Source organism: Mytilus edulis, chromosome 14 (assembly GCF_963676685.1).
Source record: "Mytilus edulis chromosome 14, xbMytEdul2.2, whole genome shotgun sequence".
Lineage (NCBI taxonomy): Eukaryota > Metazoa > Mollusca > Bivalvia > Mytilida > Mytilidae > Mytilus > Mytilus edulis.
This window is the reverse complement of record NC_092357.1, coordinates 10,316,491-10,340,534: the sequence shown is the minus strand read 5'-3', so window position 1 is coordinate 10,340,534 and position 24,044 is coordinate 10,316,491. Positions and strand designations below refer to the sequence as shown.

The following is a 24,044-nucleotide window of genomic DNA, read 5'->3' as shown; positions in this document are numbered from 1 at the left end:
TTGTTCAATATACACACATACAGAATTGTATTGAAATTTATTGGATAAATTGCATCACGCCTTTTGTAAAACAAAATCTCCTATATCACCCGCTTAGGAAATTTTGGTAAAAGAATCATGTAAGAAAGAGACATGAACAAGAACCATAACCAACTAGTATCTAACAATATAAACACCCTTCTGTAAAAAAAATATATGTTCATCATGGTATGATATTTGTAAATAAATCAAATTAAAACTATGTACATATAATGTTGGCAAGTGTGTCTTTAACTGAAATTTTATAATTTTAATCTCTCAAATTAAATATGGTTATTCTACAAATAGTTCAATATCAACACTCATATAAAAACACGGCGATGTAACGGTGGAAGAAATAAAATGTATCAAAACAAATCTAGTAACGCATTTTCCACAATTTTAACATTTTTTCCTATGTTACTAAATGACTGAGCAATGGTCCTCAAGGTGGGTTTTAGACTGTGCATCCGACAAAACTTGTTACTCCATTCTTCTAAAATATCTTTGTTCAGTCTAACCAGATCTCGTTCATTTTGCTTGTGGCTTATCCGCTCCCAGGTATGGAAATCCATGCCAAGTTCTATCAGGAGAGGAAGCGATTTGTTCCCAACCAAAGGAACCAGTCTGTCAATGTGTTCCTCTGTAGGTACAACATCCCACTTCTCAGGCTCCCTGTCTGTAATTTACAAGGACAAAAAACTACTGGATTGGTCATAATTTCATACTTTAATTTCCATTCAATATGTTTGGTATGGTTTATATGTCAAACAAAACATAAGATAAGATGAACAAAGATATATCCTAGCACTATGGTAAGACCAATGCATGTTTTAACTGTATGTAGACTGAAAATAGTGTAATCATGTATGTACGTCTTACACATCTACACAATGCATCTATATCCAATCATTTTGTGTTTTTGTTTTCTAAAGTCAACATTTGACAAAGATTTATGTTTTTGCTCTCGTTTTCTTGCCATAGATGTATCTGTATCTTTTTGATGTGCTATGGAGAGTTGTCGAAAACTATATCTTGATTTGGTTGAACAATAAACAGACGAAGAAACAGATTAGGTGATACTATTCGTAAATTTGGGATATAACACAATAACGTTTTAGACTATCAACAAGCCACAAAATAAGCCATTGGTCAACAGTTAAGATTAAGGACACAAACCACTGTAGGTACCAAGTGTGATCTGAGATGATACAGTTAACTGTGTATATGTTACAGTAAATAGGTGAAATTAGGAATTACACTAATTACTAAACATTTCAGTAAATACCTGTAATTACTAGCCAATTTAGTAATTACATGTATTTACTACTTGTTTCAGTGATTACTGGTAATTACTGATTTTTTGGGTCATTTTTACAGCTATTTACTAACTTGTTTTTTTTTGTTGTAAAATTAAAAACATAACTCAATTTTCCAAATAAGAAAGTAAAGAGGTAGGGATTTTAGGGGAGCTTACTTGAGGATGTATGAATATAAGGCACATCAAAAGTGCATACTCTTTAGTGTTTGTGAATTGAAAGTGGAAAATGGTTGTGTTATAGGTCTTGAAACTCCGTACATATATGCATGCAAGACAATGATATCAATCCAAAATTGATTTTCATAATTTTGTTAAACTAAAATCTCAATCATGTACTGTGGTTTAAAACTTTAAAATAACTTTCTCCAAATATCTTGGATTTCTATCAAACTTGGACAGAAGCTAAACCTTTATGATCATAAGATAATATCCGAAAGTAAAGATTGTAAAAAAAAAACATTTCCCTATATTACTTATAAACATGATAAATGGACTATATAAAAAAGAAGATGTGGTATGATTGCCGATGAGACAACTATCCACAAAAGACAAAAATAACACAAACATTAACAACTATAGGTCACCGTACGGCTTTCAACAATGAGCAAAGCCCATACCGCATAGTCAGCTATAAAAGGCCCCGATAAGACAATGTAAAACAATTCAAACGAGAAAACTAACGGCCTTATTTATGTAAAAAAATGAACAAAAGACAAATATGTATCATATAAACAAACGACAACCACTGAATTACAGGCTTCTGACTTGGGACAGGCACATACATACATAATGTGGCGGTGTTAAACTAGTTTTTTTCCCAGTTAATATTAATGCAGTTAAAGTTTTTAAAACATTAGCTTTTATAAACCATCCTGGATTTTTACCAACTTTTGACAGAAGCTTCTTATAGTACTAGTCAAAAGATAGTATCTAGAGGAAAATTTTAATATTTTCCTCATTTTTGTTGAGCCTGCGATTAACAGCAAAAGTAGGCGAGACTATTTGTTCTGCAAAACCCTTACAATTTTAATAGCTTAATACATCGATAACCCATCTTCAGCAGGGGGTTGAATTTAAGGTAACATGAATACGTATTCAATTAGGTCCAAATATTCACTCGCAAGTGCACAACTCATCAACCTTGTTTCTCAGCTTATTTAACAAAATAAAACCAGATTGGCTACTAACAGTGAATTACAATTTCACTGTATGATTTTTATTAATGATTTAACAAACACAAAAGTATATATTTCATTTTTTTTTTATATTTCGAAGCTAATGCAGTTCATTCCAGTTCTTAACCTTTACAACGTTATCTGATCTTTATAAGGTAATAAGTCTAAATATTCTTCAAACTCAAAGTTTTTTGGAAAAAAGTTAAAACATAATGCTTTGGGAGAATTTTCCATTTCTGATTTCCATGTCTGCTGAAATTGGTCAAAAACTATCTGTATAATGCTCAACTTTAACCATTTTGGATTAAAACTAAAGTTACTCTGATTTAACCAAATATTTGAAAGTCCATATTTAGTCAAGATATTTTGAATACAAATCAACCATTCAATATTTTAAGAGCACTAACTGATCTTCTAGTGAGTAATACCATAACTTTTGATCATCTTACCATAATACAACATTGTTTTAGCAGTCAGTAAATAGGTGTAAAAACTCATTTTAAAATAAGTAATTACTGGTAATAACTGGGCGGTTTCAGGAATTACTTGTATTAACTAAGTGCATCGGGAATTACCTGTAATTCCTAAATTTTAGTAATAACATGTAATTCCTAATTTCACCTATTTACTGAAACATATATATAGGAACAGCTTCACTTGTGGTTTCTGTTGTATTGGAATGATAACCCGATAATAGACAAAGTATTATGATATAAGAATCGAGAAACTCTGAAAGGGATTGTTTCAAGCTCATACTGATCAACCACAATTATGATTACTAGTATTAATTAAAAAAAAAATAACTATATATTTTGATTCATAGAACTTACCATAACCAATAAAATCACCCTTAACAAGCTGTAAAAGATGAGATTACAAATATATAAAACAAAAGACATTGTATATGATGCTTAAACACATCAACTGTTTTCATACATGGTACGATTCTATAAGAACAAAAAACATATTTACATTTTAATTTGATTGCATAACTGTCAGATGATATAACCATAGATAAAATAAGTTTGGTGCAACTGCCATTTTCACATTTTTTGCAAATCTTAATCTAAAATTGTTCTATTGTTTAAGATGTTGTATGCTACCTTAACGTATCTCTTATAAATCTGAATAATAGATATACAAAAAAGTAAACTACTGTCGATAGTATTACATAATGACATTGTTAGACTGTTTACTACATTTTAATATTCATAAGTGGACATGATCACATGACTGTCATTAAATAAATTGTGTCTTATCACATCTGAACATCAATTGAGGTGGGATTTTGTTGTCAGTGTTTGAACGGAATTTTGAAATGAAGATGCATTGAGATTTAAAGGAAGCATAATATTCCTTCTGGTTATTTGCATTTACCAAAAAAAAAAAATGACTGATTTTAATAACATTGTCCAATATCTCATTTGGTGTTAAATCCAATGACATTTAGATTTGTGTTTTCAATATTGTCTTTGAACGTTCACGTTTCAACCTTTGATTGATAAAATATGAGACGATGATAGTAATGCTAAATGCTTGATCTGTTTAAAACGCATAATACAATTTGTGATGTTGTTGCTGCTTTTTCTTCTTCATAATAATCACCATTTAAAATAACACTGAGGAACATTCTCAAAGGAAAGTCCCTTTTCAAATGGTAAAAGCGCAAACATATCAAGCGATTGTACAACTACAACTGTCATATTCCTCACTTTTATGTAAAAAATGTTGGATTGAACCTGAAAATGGTGAATTGGAGAACTACATATGGTACTCGATTGCAGATAAATGGTTGTATTAATGTTTCCTGACAAATATTTACCTTGCAAAGTGTATGGATGTGTCCCTTTCCAGCTGCTGTTATTGCTCTTTTGATATCTTCAAATGTCACCGCATGGCTATCTCTGCATTGTCGAAAAACTTCAAAGTTCCATAGTTTTGGATCCCCTGTATTAACTGTGTTATCTACGTCTGTTACCGACAATCCTAAATGTATTGCCAGGTCTCTGACGGTATTACTGCTATACATTACTGACAACCGACGCAAGTGTAGATCTGTCGGTAACTCTTTCAAAAATTCTTCATTTGTAACTGTTATAAAGAGATGTAAATATAAAAAAGTAAAAAATTCCATCATTGAGACTAACTATATAGGAATAGAAGCTAACACATCTTTTGTGAGATTGAGATAATCATTAACCAGACGTACTTCATACATTTTGTCATACTGAGAGACAGTAAAGCTTTTTTAAAACATGATTGGTTGAATATGATAGTGATCTTCCTTCGAAAAAGCAATAATGCTGTATAGAAGCAAACTTCAAACTGATAACAAATTACCTAATTGGATTTAGATCTTGCAGCATAGAAAATCTTTCTTTATAATGGTGTGTTATCACAGAAATACAATCCGCCTTTTTGTAATTTTGATGATGCAAATGTTTAAATCAACATTGCAATACTTTAACATCAATTATGTAGATATTCCAAATCAATCAACCATGAATGAGGGACATGGCAAACACATTTCCATGTGAATGAGATATGTCAATGGTAAAACAACTGAATACTAAATAGCATTGACTTATTATAAGTTTTTCCTTGAAAAAAAATCTAATTTCAAGCATTAACTTGTCAGCTATGTACAAGTTTTAAAGTAAATGAACCATGAAGAGGGGGTGGCTATACAATATCCATGGAATTAAAACTTGTTAATGGCAAAACATTATCATACCAAATATCATTGACTTAAAATAAGTAGTTCATTTTTATTCTAATCACAAACTAATTCATGTAAACTTAGCAAAAGTTGAAAAGTGTAGATTTAGTAATGTGACTTCAAATAACTGTAAACCTGAAAACAGTACATGAAAAAAAAGGGAGAAGTACAAATCAAATACAAATATTACATGTTAATTTTATGAACAAATGACGATTAACAAAATTTCAAGGCATAATTCGAATGTCACTGTGATGCATTACAATACCTCTCTTTGCGCGACATGTTGAACACAGGCCAAGTCCATTTGAAAAATGTGGTGTTTAACTTCTCATGAACTGTAGTCATTTATTAATATGCTAAACGTTGCTGTTCCAATTTAGGAAAATGACCATTGTTGTATTATAGTTCGATTCAGTGTGTGTTACATGTTAATGTTGTGTTTCTGTTGTGGCGTTTTTCCCCTATTATATTTGAGCGTGAATTCGTATTGCTATAAGACGTGTCATGATATTTGTTTTTCCCAACTTCATATATTTATTGATTTATTGTGTATTGATGATATTTTTGTTATTCCCATCGTTTTTTGTCTAATGATTATTTCGTTTCTGTGTGTGTTACATTTTTATGGTGTGCTTCTGTTGTATCGTTGTTCTCCTCTTTTGTTTGATGCGTATCCCTCAGATTAAGTTTGTAATTCGGATTTGCTTTTTTCCATTGCTTTACGAGTTTCAAGCAGCGATATACTACTTTTGCCTTTCTTGTTTTCAGAGGGCTCACTTGGCTCTTGAGATGGATATCCTCTTTTGAAAAAAAACACCCTTTCACACAAAAACTGTATACACAAAATTGGCAATGAAAAAAAATCGTTCACCAGAAAAAATGACTGCATAGTTAAACGTTATATAAAGAATTCAAGGAATTATGTAATGACAATAAAGAACAGAAGAACATGATTTCTGTACATTACTTGATTTTACATACTATGTTGCAAAGGAACACCTATGGGTGGTTTAAATCCGAAACCGGAAGTATTATGTATTTAACATTAATATTTAGACGCTTCTCTGTACAAACCAAATTGCCAACTATTTTACGACTGACGCATTTGAGAAGACGTGACCTAAAGTTTTACACACATGTTAGCCTGTTAAAGCAAATATGTAATCAATATGCAACTGTGATGCATACGACATATTGATTCCTGTATCAAATGACACCAGCAATGCCATAGACACGTACATAACTATAACTAATTAACATTAATATACTACTTTAATAATCTGAATGATGCACGAGTAACACTTCATACGACAGTCATGTCAGTTGATTTTAACAACGTCTGTAAAATGCTTGTATTTTGGGAATAAGTATATGCTTTTTATCTTATGAAACATCCTTTGTCCAAGTACAATTGAAACTTAGATCATAATTTGATAACACAGATATGTTTACGTGTTACATCATAACAAGGTTGTTGCTTCATTCATGTAAAAGACAAGTGCAAACTGATTTGCTTTCCAATTATATCAATTGAATTGGAGTACATATCTTCAAATGGTTGAAGAAGAAAATGAGGAACTTACGCTTTATATTACATTATAATTAACAATTTAAAAAAAAACCCATTCAGTTTGACTATCAAAAATCGTAAACCAATTTTTATGACATTTTTATAAGAACATTACACTATATTATTCATGATAATACAATACCTGGACACCCCGGCTCACATCCGTCCTCCTCCTGTTAGAAGTAAAAATACATATATTTGCTTTATATACTTTAACGAAATAAAGCTTTTAAATATTATTTGTATATCACGAAAAATTAAACACATTTTAGCATTTTTACAGACATAGCGAAAAGTATGCATACGTAACTTATGACATGTATAATGAACATAAACATACATGTACCTTATGTAATTGTATACGCTCAAATCGTTAAAGAAAACTATCATAATATAATGGCTTCTGTTTTATTCATACCTTTATATTTGCATCACTTAAGTAGTTAACTATTGTCAAAATGATTGTGTGGTATATGTAAGTTCACACAAATTGTTTTCTGTTTTCTGTATCTAATTGCATTTTTGTACGATTCTTACCTTTTCTGGTATCCACGATTTGATAGTGTGTATTGGGTGTGCAATGCCATGAGCAGGACATATCCAGATTTTGTCGACATTTGCAAGATTTTCGAATGGTAAGATGCATGGTTTATCTGGTGAGTTACAACATATCCTGGTCACAAAGGATGCGTCACTGTTGTCACTCTGATCACTGTTGGTTCTTATATACAGCTGACTTATTTTTTCCAAGGCAGATGTTAAACATTCATTGATACTGGAAGCAAGATCCCTCATTATGAGTGCGTTTGTTCTGGCATGAACAAGACGGACAATCATCTTGTCATCTTCGCAAAGAATATACATATCTAGGGAAGAATCTATTGTAAACACTCCTGACCTGTGGAACAGCATTTCCCTATTGGTCTCTCTGTGTCTCTTTACCGACCAGACAGATAAGCAGTAACTTATAAATCTGAAGGATAAGGCAGGAGGTATCATCAATGATGTCGATTGAAAAGCTATGGCAATATTTCGTTGTGTGATGTCGGCTGAATGGAGGTATCCGGAATCATCACTACCTCGTACCATACTTGCAACATAGTAAAAGTCTGCAGGTATACGCATTCGGCTACTATCGTACCTCTTTGGTTCTACCAATATGTCCAGATGGGTCATAACAGTTAACAGATGATCTTTGTCTGTGTTGAATTTTGCATATTTCCTTCTCTTCCAAACGCTGTCTATTGCGTATTTTGAAACCACGCCTTTCGTTCCCATTGCATCCCACATTTCTTCTCTTTTTTTGTCTCCTTTGCAAAACTGCTTGTCTGTAACAATTGATTTAAAGGCATCAATGAGAAGGGTTGGAGACAAAATAATACGGTCGTCCAATTTAGGTTCATCAAAGTACAGTAACTTGCCAATTGAATGTTGAAATTTCAGAAAAACCTTCAACTCATCTTCTGACAACGGTCTTATAGGCTGCAATGCGTTTATTTTCTGTAGGTGCTCTAAGGTTATCAAGGGAATGTTGCGTCTGATAAGCGATGCAAATTCTAACTCTAAAGGGATAAAGCATTTTGGAAGTAGTTCACCCCATGTTGGTTGCCTCTCTGATTCGCTCATGATAATCTTCTTTATCTTCCCCATTTCTCGATCATTTTCGTCTTTAGCGTTGACAAATATCTGATCTTCAATCACCAAATGCTGCTCTAATGGCGTTTGTTGAAACATTTTCTTGATTTCAGCAAATATGTTATGTCGTCTTTTTTCAACATCATACTAAAAAATACCACAAGAGAACATTTTTACGTTATACTTTATAAGTTGACCACAACTTCCTTTTAATGCAATTATTAATTATCGGTATATTAGGAAATGCATAATTACAATCACACAATTGCCTGTATAAGGACATTTTAAAATGGTGATGATGACTACATTTGGTTGTGACTGGCGAATCAAATACAAAGCCTGCCTCATACAGATGTAGCGCTAGTATGGTGTTATTTTATTTATTCAAGCCAGATCATGTTGTATAATATATCATGTATATTTGGAAAAAGGAAAATCGCAATAATACTGAACTACGAGGAAAATTAAAAAAAATCGTTACTCAGAAATAAATTTGAAATTATAACACTTGTTGTTATCTTATTAAAACAAAATTGAGACCCTGTTAGTAATTTGTTGTTGTTTTATTTCCTTCCCTTCATTTTTAGTAGAGATGCAAATTGGTATGCACAATAAAATGTATGCGCTAGGAAACCTAAATATGAAATAAAACAATTTCCTGATATGCTCGTCAAAGACAAAACAAGAAATTATAAGTTTGGAATAAAACTTCAGATCATATTTGGTCAAATATGTGTAAACGTTAAACTATTGTATAAACAATTAGCAGTTAGTGTATGCCTATAGTAAAGACATTATTCTTCTTTCTGTATTTATTTGTTTACCTAACAACAATATGAATCAAAGTCAAAACCTTCCACCATTCCAATTGAAAGTATACTTACAGCTTTAACCTGATCTTTGTGCGTTAAGACCACCATAATTTTAGGAAATCCCTGATTACTTCCCTTACAGTATGTTACAATGGTGTTGATCCAGAATAGTAGATAATCTGTAAGAATAAACATGAAAAAAATGATTAATACATTGGTGAACACTGATCAAAGTCGTAATTACTTTCCATTCCAAATTAAAATTCTCATATAATAAGTTCTGAAGATGTTAAAAATGTCAATTGTTAGTTTATATATTTATGAAAACCTATATTGAAATTTGGAATTTTAATCTTAACAACTTCTTCATGATAGTGTTTATAGAAACATAAATATATATAAATACCTCTTGCTGTTTTATGTTGACCCTTTCCAGGAAGATACTTTTCATACGGACAGGGATCATCTAGTGTTCTACTTCCATCCAATACTAACATGTAAATAGCTCTGTATGTCAGAAATGTCTGATGTGTTGAATAGAATACATCTTGCCCTCCAAAATCCCAGATGATTATTGGTGCTATCTTTTTGTTGTGCAACTGCTTTTTCCCAACTTTAGAAGACATTTCTAAAAACTTTTCTTTTGAGATTGACACTTTGACTTCTTTGACTTGTTTCGAAACCCCGAACATATTTTTCAGCTTTCTGACAACTCCAGGTTTAGTAACAGTATGTATATGCATCTCACCAGTAAAACTTGACCTCGCTTCAGAACCGTCTGAGTCATCAATTGGTTTGTCATTGATACGGTCTCCGTCATTTGACGTATATGAAGTTTGTCTAAAATCTAAAAAAAAAATCACAAATAAATATGTGAAATCAAAAGAAACCAAGAAAAATTCATATAGTTACATAATGTCCATTGATCAGAGACTGACTTTTCAATGTATAACTATAATACATTTACTGTTTGAAAACAAAACTTAACGACAAGAGAGATGATTTCAAATTTCTAATTGTGAACTTTCCATTTCTAAGTAGCAACATTTCAGCAGCACCTACATACGGTGTACATATCTCACAATTGATACGATATTCTCGTGCTAGTATTTCCTATCATGATTGTCTTGGTAGATGGTTGTTGCTCACAAGGAAGCTATCAAATCAAGAGTTCCAAAAGGTGATTGCAATCATCTCTTCGTAAATTTTACGGACGCAATCACGTGTTGGTTGACCGTTATTGAATAACCGTTTCACAAATGACATCGGATATGTTCCGTACATGTACGTTGTAACTACAATCCCCTTCCCTTTCTGAAATGTGACTTACCGTATTAGACTATTTACTGGATTTGTTATATCATAAGCAACACGACGGGTGACACATGTGGAGCAGGATCTGCTGACCCTTTTAGAGCACCAGCTTGTTGTTGGTGGGGTTCGTGTTGTTAATCCTTTAGTTTTCTATGTTGTATCGTGTGTGCTGTTGTTTGTGTGTTTTTTTTTATTGTAGCCATGGTTTTGTCATTATATTTCCGATATATAAAAATTGACTGTACCTCTGGTAATTTTAGTCCCTCTTTCACACAGTTTTGTCCATTAACAGGTTTATCTAGTAAGAGCTTAACTTTTGTGGACCGCTTTCACATTCAACACACAATGCCACTTATATTAAAAATGAACAACAATGCTTTAAGTGGACGAAGAACAGATATGCTTATATAAATTATTTCATGCGAAACAACTTTGATTGTTTCTGTCATTAGACATCTCTTTGGTGTGTTTTACCTTTTCATTCTAAAATAAGGTAAAAAAGTATTAGTTCTGTTTTCTTCTTGTATTATTTTCATTCTGCTTTTTGGTTTGGTTGTTGTCTATCTGACGGATTACCCGTTCCCATTACCAAATTTATATTTGCAATTTGTGAAATCATAGTTGTTAATTGTAGCAATCGATTAGAGAAAATTAATTTTGATAAGGCAATAATATGTTTTACCAATATGAATTAGAATTTCTTGATCACCACCCAGTAGGTTGCTTTGACCATTTAAATATTTCAAGGTTTCATGTGAAAAATGAAATCCAATTTGACTTATGTCAACTTGCATGCTGCCGCAATTCAAAATTACTATCTTACAGAAGAAAAGAAAAAAACATTTCCCAAAGACACAAAGATATTTTCTGTCAAAGTCCTAAGGAATTGTGTATGAAATGAAACATAAATAAAGGTCTGTACATCAGTAAAATTTGACCCAACGAAATAAATGACAAAACTCCATGTACAGGTAATCATACGAAATTTTATAATATAACAAACCATCATGTTCTGACCATTCTCGTGTTGTGTCGGAAATCAATGTGTCCTTTCTACTGCATTCCGGCAATGATATTGTTTGTGCGTCGACTGGTTTATCTTGATTGGTTGGTGTTGTATCATCTAACTTGTTTTGTTTCGTTATTTTTTCTTCTTTCAAAAGGGATCTACTAACGAGTATTTCTTCTAATGAGAAATCTAAAATTGATAGTTATAATGGAATAATATTAATGTGTAGGATTAAAGACATTTTTTTCTATCGATGTTTATCTTATAGTAAGTATACAACTAGGGTTTGATTAGTTAACTCACGTTGTTTCAAAGACTATAACCTCCTGGGTGATGGTTGTTTTTTTTTCTTAACTCTTAAAAAAAGTATACGTTTATATCCGTATATATGGATATTCTAACACCTTTAGTACTCAGGAAACTCTTTGGCTGCGCTTCAGTCTGTTAAAATATCAATACATACGAATCTACCGATTTAAAGTAAATTTTTAAGAATAACTCGCATATAACTTATAGTTAACCAGGTATAAATCATTATGAAATTTCGCAGAAATTTTTCTTAATGTTCATTTAATTGAAATTCGAATCTTAAGGTAGTTCAGGGGTATAGAAAAAAAATGACAGAATTTTCTTATACTTTGTGAAATTTATCTTTGAAGTATTGTAAATGAAAAAATTCTAAAAAAATTGGGGGTCAACGGCAATCTTAGAGATATTCTGACCTATGAAAATGAGTGCAAAAAGGTTATAGGGAATTATAGGGAAAATGGACATAAATGCACTTTGATTGAATTTTCATAGCAAAATAAATGACAGAAGTGGCTCATTTATAAAATTGAAATAAAATTTGGGGGTCACCGGCCGTCCAAGAGATTTTTGACCTCTGAAAATCAGTGCAAATAGGCTAAATATAGGGAAAACAGACATAAAATCTCTTTGATTGCATTTTCAGAGCAAAATAACTGACAGAAGTGGCTCATTTTTTCATGTTGAAAAGCTTGATGTCTCTATTTTATAAAATTGAAATAAAATTTGTGGGTAGTCGGCAATCCAAGAGACTTGTTGACCTCTGAAAATGAGTGCAAATAGGCTAAATATAGGAAAAACAGACATACAATCTCTTTGATTGAAATTTCAGGGCAAAATAACTGACAGAAGTGGCTCATTTTTTCATGTTGTAAAGCCTGATGTCTCTATTTTATAAAATTGAAATAAAATTTGTGGGTCATCGGCAATCCAAAAGATTTGTTTTAGCAAAATAAATGACAGAAGCTGTACAATGTTCAAAGAGGGGTTAACCTCTGCGGTTGTATAAAGCTGTGTCCTACGGAGCATCTGGTTATTATTTTGCTAAAACCATATTTGTGACAACATATGAAAAGTGTGAGCTGACAGTCTGCTTAGTTTTTACTCATAAGTCTCATTCTGATTTTCTATTTAAAAGGTTTTTATGTGTCAATATTTGTGTTTCAATACAAAAGGAAGATGTGGTATGATAATTAATTGTTAATGAGGCAACTCTCCGCTTAGACCAAATGACACAAAAGTTTACAGCTACAGGTCAAAAGCCGTTATCGCATAGTGAGATGTAAAAGGCCCTTCAATGACTTATGAAAAACAATTCATTAATGTACAAAATGATGAACTAAAAAAAATATGTGACACAACAAAAGACAACCACTGTCTGAATTACAGGTTCAAGACTTGGGACAGGCACATACATAATGTTGTGAGGTTAATGTCTGAAGGTGACAACCCTTCCCCTTAACCTGGGACAGTGGTGTAATTTGGTACAACATATGGGTTTTATTAATTTGTAATATTCATTTTTGAACTATAACTCAAGCGAAAAGTAGATTGTGACAGATAAATTTGCAGAATGAGTTGTATGAATAGTCGGGACCCTTGTCTTACACACTTTACGGAGCAAGAAAAATGTGATGAGGTTTGTATGTACATAAAGTCTGTCATAAAATTTAAGATTTCAGTGTATTCGCATTTTACAATTTTTTTGGTAACTGCTGTATTTCACATGTTATTTTTCTTTTCTACCGTAGGATAGTAAGTGGTTCATATTTACCTACATGTATGCCTCTTGAGACTTAAATTACATGCAATAGAAATCAGCCCCCCCCCCCCAAAAAAAAGCAAATTTTAATAACTTAAGCTGTAGTACGCATTTTTAAATGTAATGTACAATGTATGTGCTAGGGGCCTAAATTGCCCCTGAATTATGCTTGACCAAACATGTTATAACTGGAATCCGGGCAATATCAACTGCATTCACATTCGAATACTCCAGGTTTACAACAAGATAATTATGTTTGCATATGCATGTAATTACATGTATATAAATCTTTACTTTTGTGAATCATGACCTTTTCTCCCAGAAAACTAAATGGTCTGAACCATATGCAGATGACATATTTCTCAGGTCCACAAATTTCAAATCTATTACATGATAAAAGGACCATGAGCTATGCCTTTGGTTTATAATTAATTTTCAGCCTGAAAAGGGGGGGGGGGGGGGGTCATTGTTTTGTTGTTCGACACGGATATTGTTTTGAAATTATTTACGCTTACATGTTATTTTTCAGTGGTCGTGAATCGCTCTTTGAACATGTATGTTCAATTCATTTGTACTTACTTGTCAGTTTAAATTTCCCCTTTCTTATGATTTGTTTACATCATCTTTCGCATGTTTGTCGGACCCTTTCTAGTGTAAGACAAGAGTGAAACTGCTTCATAAGCTACCAAAATGAAGATCGTTATCTATTATTTCGATCTGCATCACAGTATTAATGAAAAGCAGTTCACGTGTTCGATAAATGTGAGTTATTCTCTTTTCATTCTTCTCCTTCGTCAAAACATGCTATTTATTTTTAGAACGGAAGTCCTATTTCAACAATGACAATTGTAACAATAAATGTTATCATCTTTTAAAATTGCATTTAAAAGTTAGTCAACTCTTTCTCAATGCATTTGAAAAAAAAAGATTATTTAAATGATCATATTTTACTGTTATGGAAAATTACGACAATGTACAATGTACATCACTTGCGATATCAATGCACAACTTTATGTGCAGACGGCGCGAAAATTTAAACCCCCGAACTACCTTAAACCATTAGAAAAGAAACAACTGTTATGTTTTTCTTTGTTTGTCTATTTTTTTTTTTGTTCCAATTTACTGACAATACAAGGTTCGTGCATGCAGTGAATACTACCAAAGTAGTTTTGAAAATATGGTTTGACGAAGTGCAAACAAAGCGAACATTTGCAATTGATCAAACCAAGTCATTTATTGCTACATGGAAATCAATTATAACTATAATAGTATAAATATTGTCGAGCGTATATACATGATATATATACTACTCACAACTTACACAGTTATAATCTCATTTTTAATACTTGCTTTTCATTTTAATTCATTGTTTTACATGTTAATGTCCACCTATTATAACCAAGATACATCATGTAATCAGAAAATAATGTGTAATATATGATCAATTTCAATTTCAGTACAAATGATTTTTACTAAAATGTTATGTTCATTCATTTACACACGTCTTGTAGGATTAGCTACATCAAATATCATGTGATGATTCATAAGTTGGAATATGTATAATTTTCATCATGTTTACAAATCAAAAGATATTTTAATCGTAATTTAGTATGTATCTTAAATTATACTTTATATATTTAGATGATTCTTGTGGATTAAGTTAAGGTTTGTGTACATAGGGATATAACTTGCATATACATAATTGAAAAAAGAAGGATCCTTCATTTTGTATTGCTTGGACCAACCAACGTTTGATTACTGCAATATTATCGAAAATAAATACACAATTGTAAACTATACTATATTTTTGTTATCTGATTAGAAAATAACAACGCTACATAACAAAAGTATTTCAATATGAAGACATAAGCATATGAACACTTTGCTTCTGTTTAAAATTTCATGTTGAAATTATCAACAATATACAAATAAATGTGTGCACATCGAATAATAAAAGATTCTACTCTTTTGTAATATAAATTGGTATATCAGCTACATAGATTTTGTAATGTACATTGAATTCCAGATGTTTTGAGAGTCATGTATTTTCCAGCGTCGTGTCAAAAAATGAATGCTTTAATAGTATTAAGGGAATAATTCATGTTATTCTGTCAAAACAAAATATTCAAAATTATACATACACTATACATTGGTGCCTTTGCTAGAGGAAGAGGTGAACGTGCATGCGTCCATCTTTAAAAGAAGAGGACTATCGAAAAGTGTAGTAATGTAATAATCATGCACATGGTTTGACTACAAGGCAATATTTGTTCAACATGATCAAGTTACATGTATAGCCTTTTTTTGTCAAATGTTGCAATAAGTGTAATCTAAAGTATGACGTTACAGTCTTGATATTACAAACACTTTAATTGTAACACTGCGATTCAATTGCAACACTGCGACAGTAAAACAATTATATGTATGAATTATACACTTGATATAAATTGTTTCACATGAATAGACAAAACACAAGTATGATGTATTACATTACTATTGTTTAACAGGATTCAACTATATAGACAGTTGGAATACGTCCATTTATTGTATGACCTTTGTTTGTATAAAAAAAGATTTAGTTTTACCTTGCAGTCCACCAAGCCAATCCTTTGATTCACGGTCCATGTATGAAAGACCATTGTATAATTCTATCCCATCGGTTGAAATCCTGAATCTTGTGGGCCGTTTTCCGACAAGATATCTCGCTAAAGTAGTCTTTCCTGTGCCCTGTTCACCAGCTAGCATAAGTCTTGCCTCAAAGTGGGGATAACTTTCTTCTCTCAATAGACAAGAGAATACCTGGGCTGATTTCTTATCAAATTTTTTAACTTCAGTTGGAAGACCTAAATTTCAATTATAAAAATGTCAGTTCTATATATAAAATAGTTATATTAATCTGTACATGTTCATTCAAAAACTTTTAAAAGATGTTTAAAGCTGATATATAACGGTGGTACAGCAAATAAGTTTGACACAAAGTAAATCATATCTGTATCTTTTTATGCACTACTGCTTGAATCAGATATCTTGGTAACAATGAAGCGGGGCTCGGCCTATCCGTTTCTATTAAAGCTTCAATGGGCTTGAATTTAGTAGTTGACTTAAATTTGACAATTTATTTGATGTTGAAGTACTTGGGAATCTAAACTCACAAGCATTTACCGGTTGCTATTATATAAATTTTGATTAGTTCTGCTAATTTATTTTGCATTTTACTGAGTGTAGTGTCCTTTAGAATTTCATGTTTTTATACACAGATGCACTTGTACGTTTGAATCACCCTGTTGTATCCTTTTTGAAATTTACTGTAAACAATTCTCTTCGCGCAATTTTGTCCTTAAGATTTTGCATATCAAATTTTATTATTAAATGAAATCATAAAATTAATAACAGAGATTTTATCAGATTTAAAAATCTGGCCCTTAAAATGATTTTATGAAATAATGACAGTAATAGTAGGTTTTGGAGTCAATTCACGTATTAAAGGATTCTGAATATCTTACAAAAAGTCAACAACAAAAATCAGCGTAATCTGTAAAACTTTCATAAAAAACATACGAAATACAATACGTATTTCGTAATGATATGTTACCAAAGTAATGCATGATTTGTGATATAATTTTATTATCTATGTTTACTGAAGTAGGAAATCGTAATTTTCTATTATTTAAATTCACTTCATTAAGGTTGAAGTATTGTTCTTATGTTGCTCATTCATTTGCCAGCCATAAAACTGTTAGTTCAATATGCAACCCGACGATCAGCATGTGAAAGATAAAAAATGATATTAGCATCTAATTTTTTTTTTACTTAATCATGTTAATTGTAATTGAAGCACATTTTCGTTTAATAATTTAAATAAGGTATCATTTAAACATGTAGGATTGGTGTGCTATTTATAAATAAAAAAAAAATTGTTCAAATCATAAGTAAAAATGCTCAACAGAAATAAGAAAAAAGATAACATTTTTTTTCAGCATAATCAAACAAATAAGAGTTGTCAAAATGTTCAATTTATTCTTGCAAGTTATGTTTACTAAATATCAAGAGATATAATGTATGTGAGTTGTGAGGTGATTTTTCTTAATACCCTTATGCATATGGCTGACAATCATTTTACGATAATTTTATCAGTATTTCGGTATTGACCTGATTTTAACTACAATTTCTTAAATTGTCCGTTGATAAATTTTGAATAAGACAAAAACATGTGTTTACCTCCGCCGTGCAAATATTACATGAGTTATTTTCGGCTATAATGTTTCTGTGTTTTTCAACTGTATCGGTTCTTATACATCTTCGATTTTCAATAAAATAACTTTTAAACGTTCCTCATAAAGGTCGATCGAAAACGCTCTTGATATGCAGAACATTTATAAAGTGTTGATTTCAATGTGTCATTGTATTATACTTTCTTTATTCTGAATAACCGATTTGACTTAACAACTCATACGATTCATGGAGCGAGAGGCACATGCTACTCACCAGGTAAAAGTGAATTTCCATATTCCTACAAAAGAAACATTCAGACAGAAATACCCAATTTCAGTTTGTTAAGAATAACACACGTTTTCTTTGTATTTGTCTTATAGTTAAGGTTTATTTGTGGATAGTGTAATCGTTAGCAATCATACTACCTCTCCTTTTAACTGTTGCATATGCCACAAATACATTTTGTACATACATATAATCAATATTCATAAAGCGCCTTAAACTGAGGAACTCACAGAAGGGCATAAACTAATAATTGCTGTGTAGTGAAATTGGACATGTTTCAGTTTGTTAACAAGTAACTGATATTTGCCGTTTTATGTTGACTTGGAGAGCAAGGAATCATACACCATAGATGAAAACATACGGAGCTTTCAAAAATATGTATTGTGTAACAAGGTGTTTATCAATCTCGAAAAGTAAAAACACATTAATTACAGCTGGTAAAACAATAAGCACCCAAACAGACAACATTCTTGTAAAAGATAAGTGAATTGCTATATTTTGATGCACAGCTACAATAAACAAGGATTACTAAACCATTTACAAACAAATTGCTCAACTTGCCTGCTATACAGATACATATACTGCTTATTTTAAGGTTTAAATGAATCAACAAAGAAGATGCGTTTCTCCCTAGATATAGTTTTAAATAATTATCAAGCATTGTTTATGGTTATTGATAGATCCCATAAACTGGATCATTTTTCTTAGAACTTGTGAAAAGACAGAGGACTCTTTACCTTGAGAAGCCGCATGATAAAAAGGTATTAGGCGTGTGCTACATTATAAAAAAAAAGAATATCAAATCCTATCTCGAAAAATATTTGTACCTTTCTTCTTTATTTTGTATATGACTCATCCCCTTGACAACTGCAAATTTGGTTGAGAAGAAATTATATCAACATTGTATCAAAAACTGTAAGCCCTACAGTATTGGTTATCAAATAAACTCCTTTAACTAATTATGTAGAAATGTCTAATCTTTGAAACGAGGATTTCTCTATATATATATATATATAAGTTTAAGATATGAACAGAGGCATTGAAAAAAATGCTGCCATAACCGACTACCTGCAATGAATTATACATTTGTACCCAATTGTTAATCTGTATGACGTCAATGCACAACCCAGACTCTTAAAAAATATATGTTTGCAATAAAAGAAGGACGTAAGATACCAGATGATCAGTCAATAAAAACTACTAAAAAGAAGAAATGTTTATATTTACCTTTAATAGCTTTATTAGGTCCGGGTATCCGCTGACTAAATCTATTGGCTTTTCACCCTGAAATATTATATATATTTGATTTTAACTTTATGGAATATAACAGAAAATTGAGAACTGCGTTATAAATGTCTATCATAATTTCGAAATTATCTGATAAAACTCAAATGCGTTTTTACAATAACGCTTCATTGCAATTCTAATCATGTTATTATTAGTCGCTCCCTTTTTGCTGATGTATTCTAGGTTGAAGCAAAACCACTATTATACAAGTTTGAATTTTTCAAAATACTTAGGACCTTCTTATTCCAGCATTGATAACCTTAGCCGTACTTGACACAATTTTATTGAATTTCGGTTCGGCTCATCAACTTTGTACTTGTTTGGCTGTATAACTATTACAATCTGAGCGTCAATGACACAAAGGACTAATGAGTCTTATGTAGACAAAACGCTCGTCTAGCGTATACAATTATAAGCCTGGTACCTTTGATAACTATTAACTGTTACGTTATGTAGAATCTCAACAGTGTGTCTTTACAAGCAAAATAAAAAGTCCGGATATATATTGCGTTCCGTATTACCCCAAAAACAGTATCAAGTAAAAAACATTTTTTACCCTGAGCAATTGTCTAAAACTACTGCTTACGGTTTATACATGTGAGCATTGGACAGAAACATCTTTAATGAGTCAATTAATTCTAATATTTTACAAACAATGTTCAAAAAGCAAATTAATAGGATAATATTATTGTTGATGTTCTTTTAAATAGAACACTACTGACTGACATTTTAGAAATGATAATATAACAGTATCATCATGATCATTGGATATGACCAGTTGAAAAAAGTAATACCCCTATCTCAAACCTTCCTTCATTGAGAAATTAACATCCGACACTGATGATCCTCCATGGCCTGTTTGTCGTTAATCTTTTAATGTTTCTTATATATACATTCATGCTTCTCAAATGTCTAGTGTGGATCTCAATAATAACGGAAACGCGATTAAAGCTTTCCGGACATACACACAATAAGAAATGTTATTTTCTTTCACACAGAGGAATGGTTGTGGTTGTGCTATGTGTGTTCTCATAAATGTAATTGTCAAACCGTAAGAAAAGGTCATAGGTGAATAAAAGTTGACAAAGAATTGTAAGGTTTATTTTATAAAATGAGAATTTAACTAAGATTTCAATCTATTATCCATAATAAAGATATCATTTCACTGGTACTTACTTTTTTATTAAGTATATGGGGATCACACTCTTTGTTCAACAACCATTTGACTGTCTGACGGTTGTCTTGTCTGGACGCGAAATGAAGCGCAGTATCTCCGTCCTTAAAAAAATAATTTCAAATACTTATAGTATTGCTCAATAGAACTATTTTCTCTTAATATTCGTATATTTTAATTATGTTTAACACAAATCGTGGTAAATAGTCTTATTCGGTAGGTCGCATCCATGAAAGGGAAGGGGATTGTAGTTACGACGTAAGGAACATATCCGATATCATTTGTGAAACGGTTATTCCATAACGGTCAACCAACTCGTGATGGCGTCCGTAAAATTTACGAAGGGAGGATTTCAACTTCACCATTTGAAACTCTTGGTTTAATAGCTTCCTTGTGAGCAGCAACACAAATTGTGGTAAATAGTTTAATTCGGTAGGTCACATTCATGAAAGGAAAGGGGATTGTAGTTACGACGTAAGGAATATATCCGATATCATTTGTGAAACGGTTATTCCATAACGGACAACCAACTCGTGATGGCGTCCGTAAAATTTACGAAGGGATGATTTCAACTTCACCATTTGGAACTCTTGGTTAAATAGCTTCTTTGTGAGCATCAACCCTCTATCAAGAAAACCATGATAGGAAATTCAAGCACGGGAATATCGTATCAATTGGGATATATATATCCCGTATGCAGGTGCTCCTTGAATATTGCTACTTAGAAATGGAAAGTTCACAATTGAAAAGCTAAAATCATCTCTTTTGTAGTAAATTTGTTTTTTTAACCAACCCTCATTGTCAATTTCTAGATGTAAGTCAAGATATGAAGCTGACTTAACTGTATCTCAAGTTCGATGTAATAGATGCTTTCCACATAGTCACCAAATTTTTAATTGTTTAGTGAAAGAACATCATCTATATAGCGGAAAGTAGAGTTAAAGAATATTGCTTACTTCTTATCTTTCTTCCCAAGAAGTTCCTGCATGAAGTCAGTCTTATAATAATAAAGAAACAAGTTGGCAAGTAGAGGGGCACAGTTTGTTCCCATTAGAATACCGACAGTCTATTGAAAAACACGTCCTCCGAACATAACAAATATGTTGTCAATCAAGAAAGCAAGCATCTTGATAATATCAGTTTCATAGATTTTTTTTTTTGAATCAGAGTGATCCTTTACAAAGTAAGATTTATCCCTTCCTAAGACAACATACTTGCATTTACGTTGGCCATTCTATTTTATGAAGCAAAGCAATACCAACTCTTTCAATTGTCTTTTAGTTTGGAATGTTTAATACTTGTGTAAAGAGTAGAAACGTTCTTCATCTTTGGTTGAAATTCCAGAGGAACATAGAACAGACCTATGCTTATTTAGGATTTCCTCTTTGGTAAGTGTCGTGACGGTATATGTTGAGTTTCCAAGTGAATTGTCAATACCTAACTCGTTTATCAAGCAGTTAATGTAATGACTTTTACACACAAAATTGATGTTATTTGGGGCTTTATCTGCGGGGACAATAACATATTTGTCATGGAGGTCGGATAGGTGTTTTGCAACATTTTGGGTCTTTGAAGATCGACGTAGATAGTTATCAAAGATACAAAGATTATAATTTAGTACGCCAGACGCGCGTGTCGTCTACATAAGACTCATCAGTGACGTTCATATCAAAATATGTATAAAGCAAAACAAGTACGAAGCTGAAGAGCATTGAGGATCCAAAATTCCAAAAAGTTGTGCCAAATACGGCTAAGGTAATCTATTCTTGGGGTAAGAAAATCTTTAGTTTTTCGAAAAATATCAAAGTTTTATATTCAGGAAATGTATAAAAATTACCACATAATTGATATTCATGTCAACACCGAAGTGCTGACTACTGGGCTGGTGATACCCTCGGAGACGAAACGTCCACCAGCAGTGGCATCGACCCATTGGTGTAAATAGTTATCAAAGGTACCAGGATAATGATTTAGTACGCCAGACGCGCTTTTCGTCTACATAAGACTCATCAGGGACGCTCATATCAAAATATTCATAAAGCCAAACAAGTACGAAGAAGCATGAGCATTGATTGACCAATTCAACTTCCTAATTCTGATTTGTATTAACGACCTCACTGCCTTACTCCATTCGGAGAGAGTGTCTTCGTCTTCGTTCTTGCGCGTAGCCCATAGCCTGGTATAATCCTCGACTGAATCCATGAACATTTTAAAGTTGTATTTCAAATTAATGGATTTAGGCTCTCGATATTTCGGACCTTTTGATAACACATTTCGTAGAGAAGTGTTATTAATAATATTAAGGTTACCGGTAATAACGTGGTCAGCAGGATTATATGTGAATTGGGAACTAACATATTAAATTGGTAGCAAAACAGCTGAAACAGTCAAAAAGTCTATTAGGATAATAAAAGGCACTGCCTTTAAAAAAGACAAAGCATATAACCTGTTAAATGGAAGTCTTAGTCCAGAGCAAGAAGTAAAGCTGCAAAATCTCCGAGATTTGAGGCTATTACTTCAGAGAAAAAAAAAGCAGTGTTGAGAGACAAAACGGGTATTTTGTTTCCATTGACTAATTTTAATTTCACTTATAATAGTTAATAAGTATCGGAATGAGCCTGTTATAAACCCTATTAAATTTTGTAATACAGATTATCGTTCTTCTATTCAGGCAGAAAATGTAAAGAACCCTGCTGCAGTATTATCTTACAGTCAAATTATGTCTTTATAAACTAACTTCAACATAGATGCAGTTAAAGACTTTGATCTGACTGCTTGCATCATCTTGTACATGTACCCACTTCTGACGTATCTGCTTTGGCTGATTATGTGACGGATTGGTTAACTAAAAGTCTAGACAGGCAGTAAAACAACGTCTTGTTGGTTTGATCGTATAATCTCAACTCAATATAGCAACATGATACATAACAATAGTACAACGTTAACAGAATATATGATGACGTTAACAATGTGAATGGAAACGGTGTTAAAAGTAGTGTTAACGTTTGACGCGTAAGTTAAACTGTCCGTAAATCATCGACATACTCGGGGCCACCAGATGCAATGTCAATTAGCTGTGATATATAGTGGCATGCAGAAAGAACAAAGAATAGATTGATTTCAAAAAAGGATTAAATTACGTAAAAAACTCTTTGAATATACTGTCTTTTCACAAATAAGAAAAATTAACAAGTCTCTTCACACACGTTCATATCTTCGTTCACTTCGTCTCAGATAACAGTCCATGCTGTTGAATGCTAATGGGTAGAGTTTCGTCACGGGTCGATTTGTAATTCCTGATTTGGTACGCACCATAGCGACGCGTACTAAGCCGTCCTTACCGTTAATAGTGTCCTGCACAACTCCAATGCACGCGATTTGATTCGTCGTGTATCTGAACTATATCGCCTTCTTCAATCTTCCGAACGTCAACTCCAGCTCT

General features: G+C 32.1%; 1 protein-coding gene across 1 annotated transcript; it reads right to left on the bottom strand.

Moving 5' to 3' along the window:
* Positions 1-179: 179 nt before the first annotated feature.
* Positions 180-8,540, bottom strand: LOC139503968 (uncharacterized). The gene is made up of 5 exons (XM_071294014.1): positions 7,344-8,540; positions 6,949-6,979; positions 4,337-4,605; positions 3,345-3,372; positions 180-697 (listed from the first exon to the last, which is right to left on the bottom strand). The coding sequence occupies exons 1-5, from the start codon at positions 8,538-8,540 to the stop codon at positions 387-389; spliced, it is 1,836 nt and encodes a 611-aa protein (XP_071150115.1). The 3' UTR covers positions 180-386.
* Between the last annotated feature and the right edge of the window lie 15,504 nt (positions 8,541-24,044).

Excerpts from the sequence above, each read along its gene's own strand:
- LOC139503968 (XM_071294014.1), bottom strand. The coding sequence starts at position 8,540 with ATGTTTCAACAAACGCCATTAGAGCAGCATTTGGTGATTGAAGATCAG. Across the intron at positions 6,980-7,343 it reads AATCGTGGATACCAGAAAAG|GAGGAGGACGGATGTGAGCC; the intron begins GTAAGAATCGTA and ends TACTTCTAACAG. Across the intron at positions 3,373-4,336 it reads ACATCCATACACTTTGCAAG|CTTGTTAAGGGTGATTTTAT; the intron begins GTAAATATTTGT and ends CATCTTTTACAG.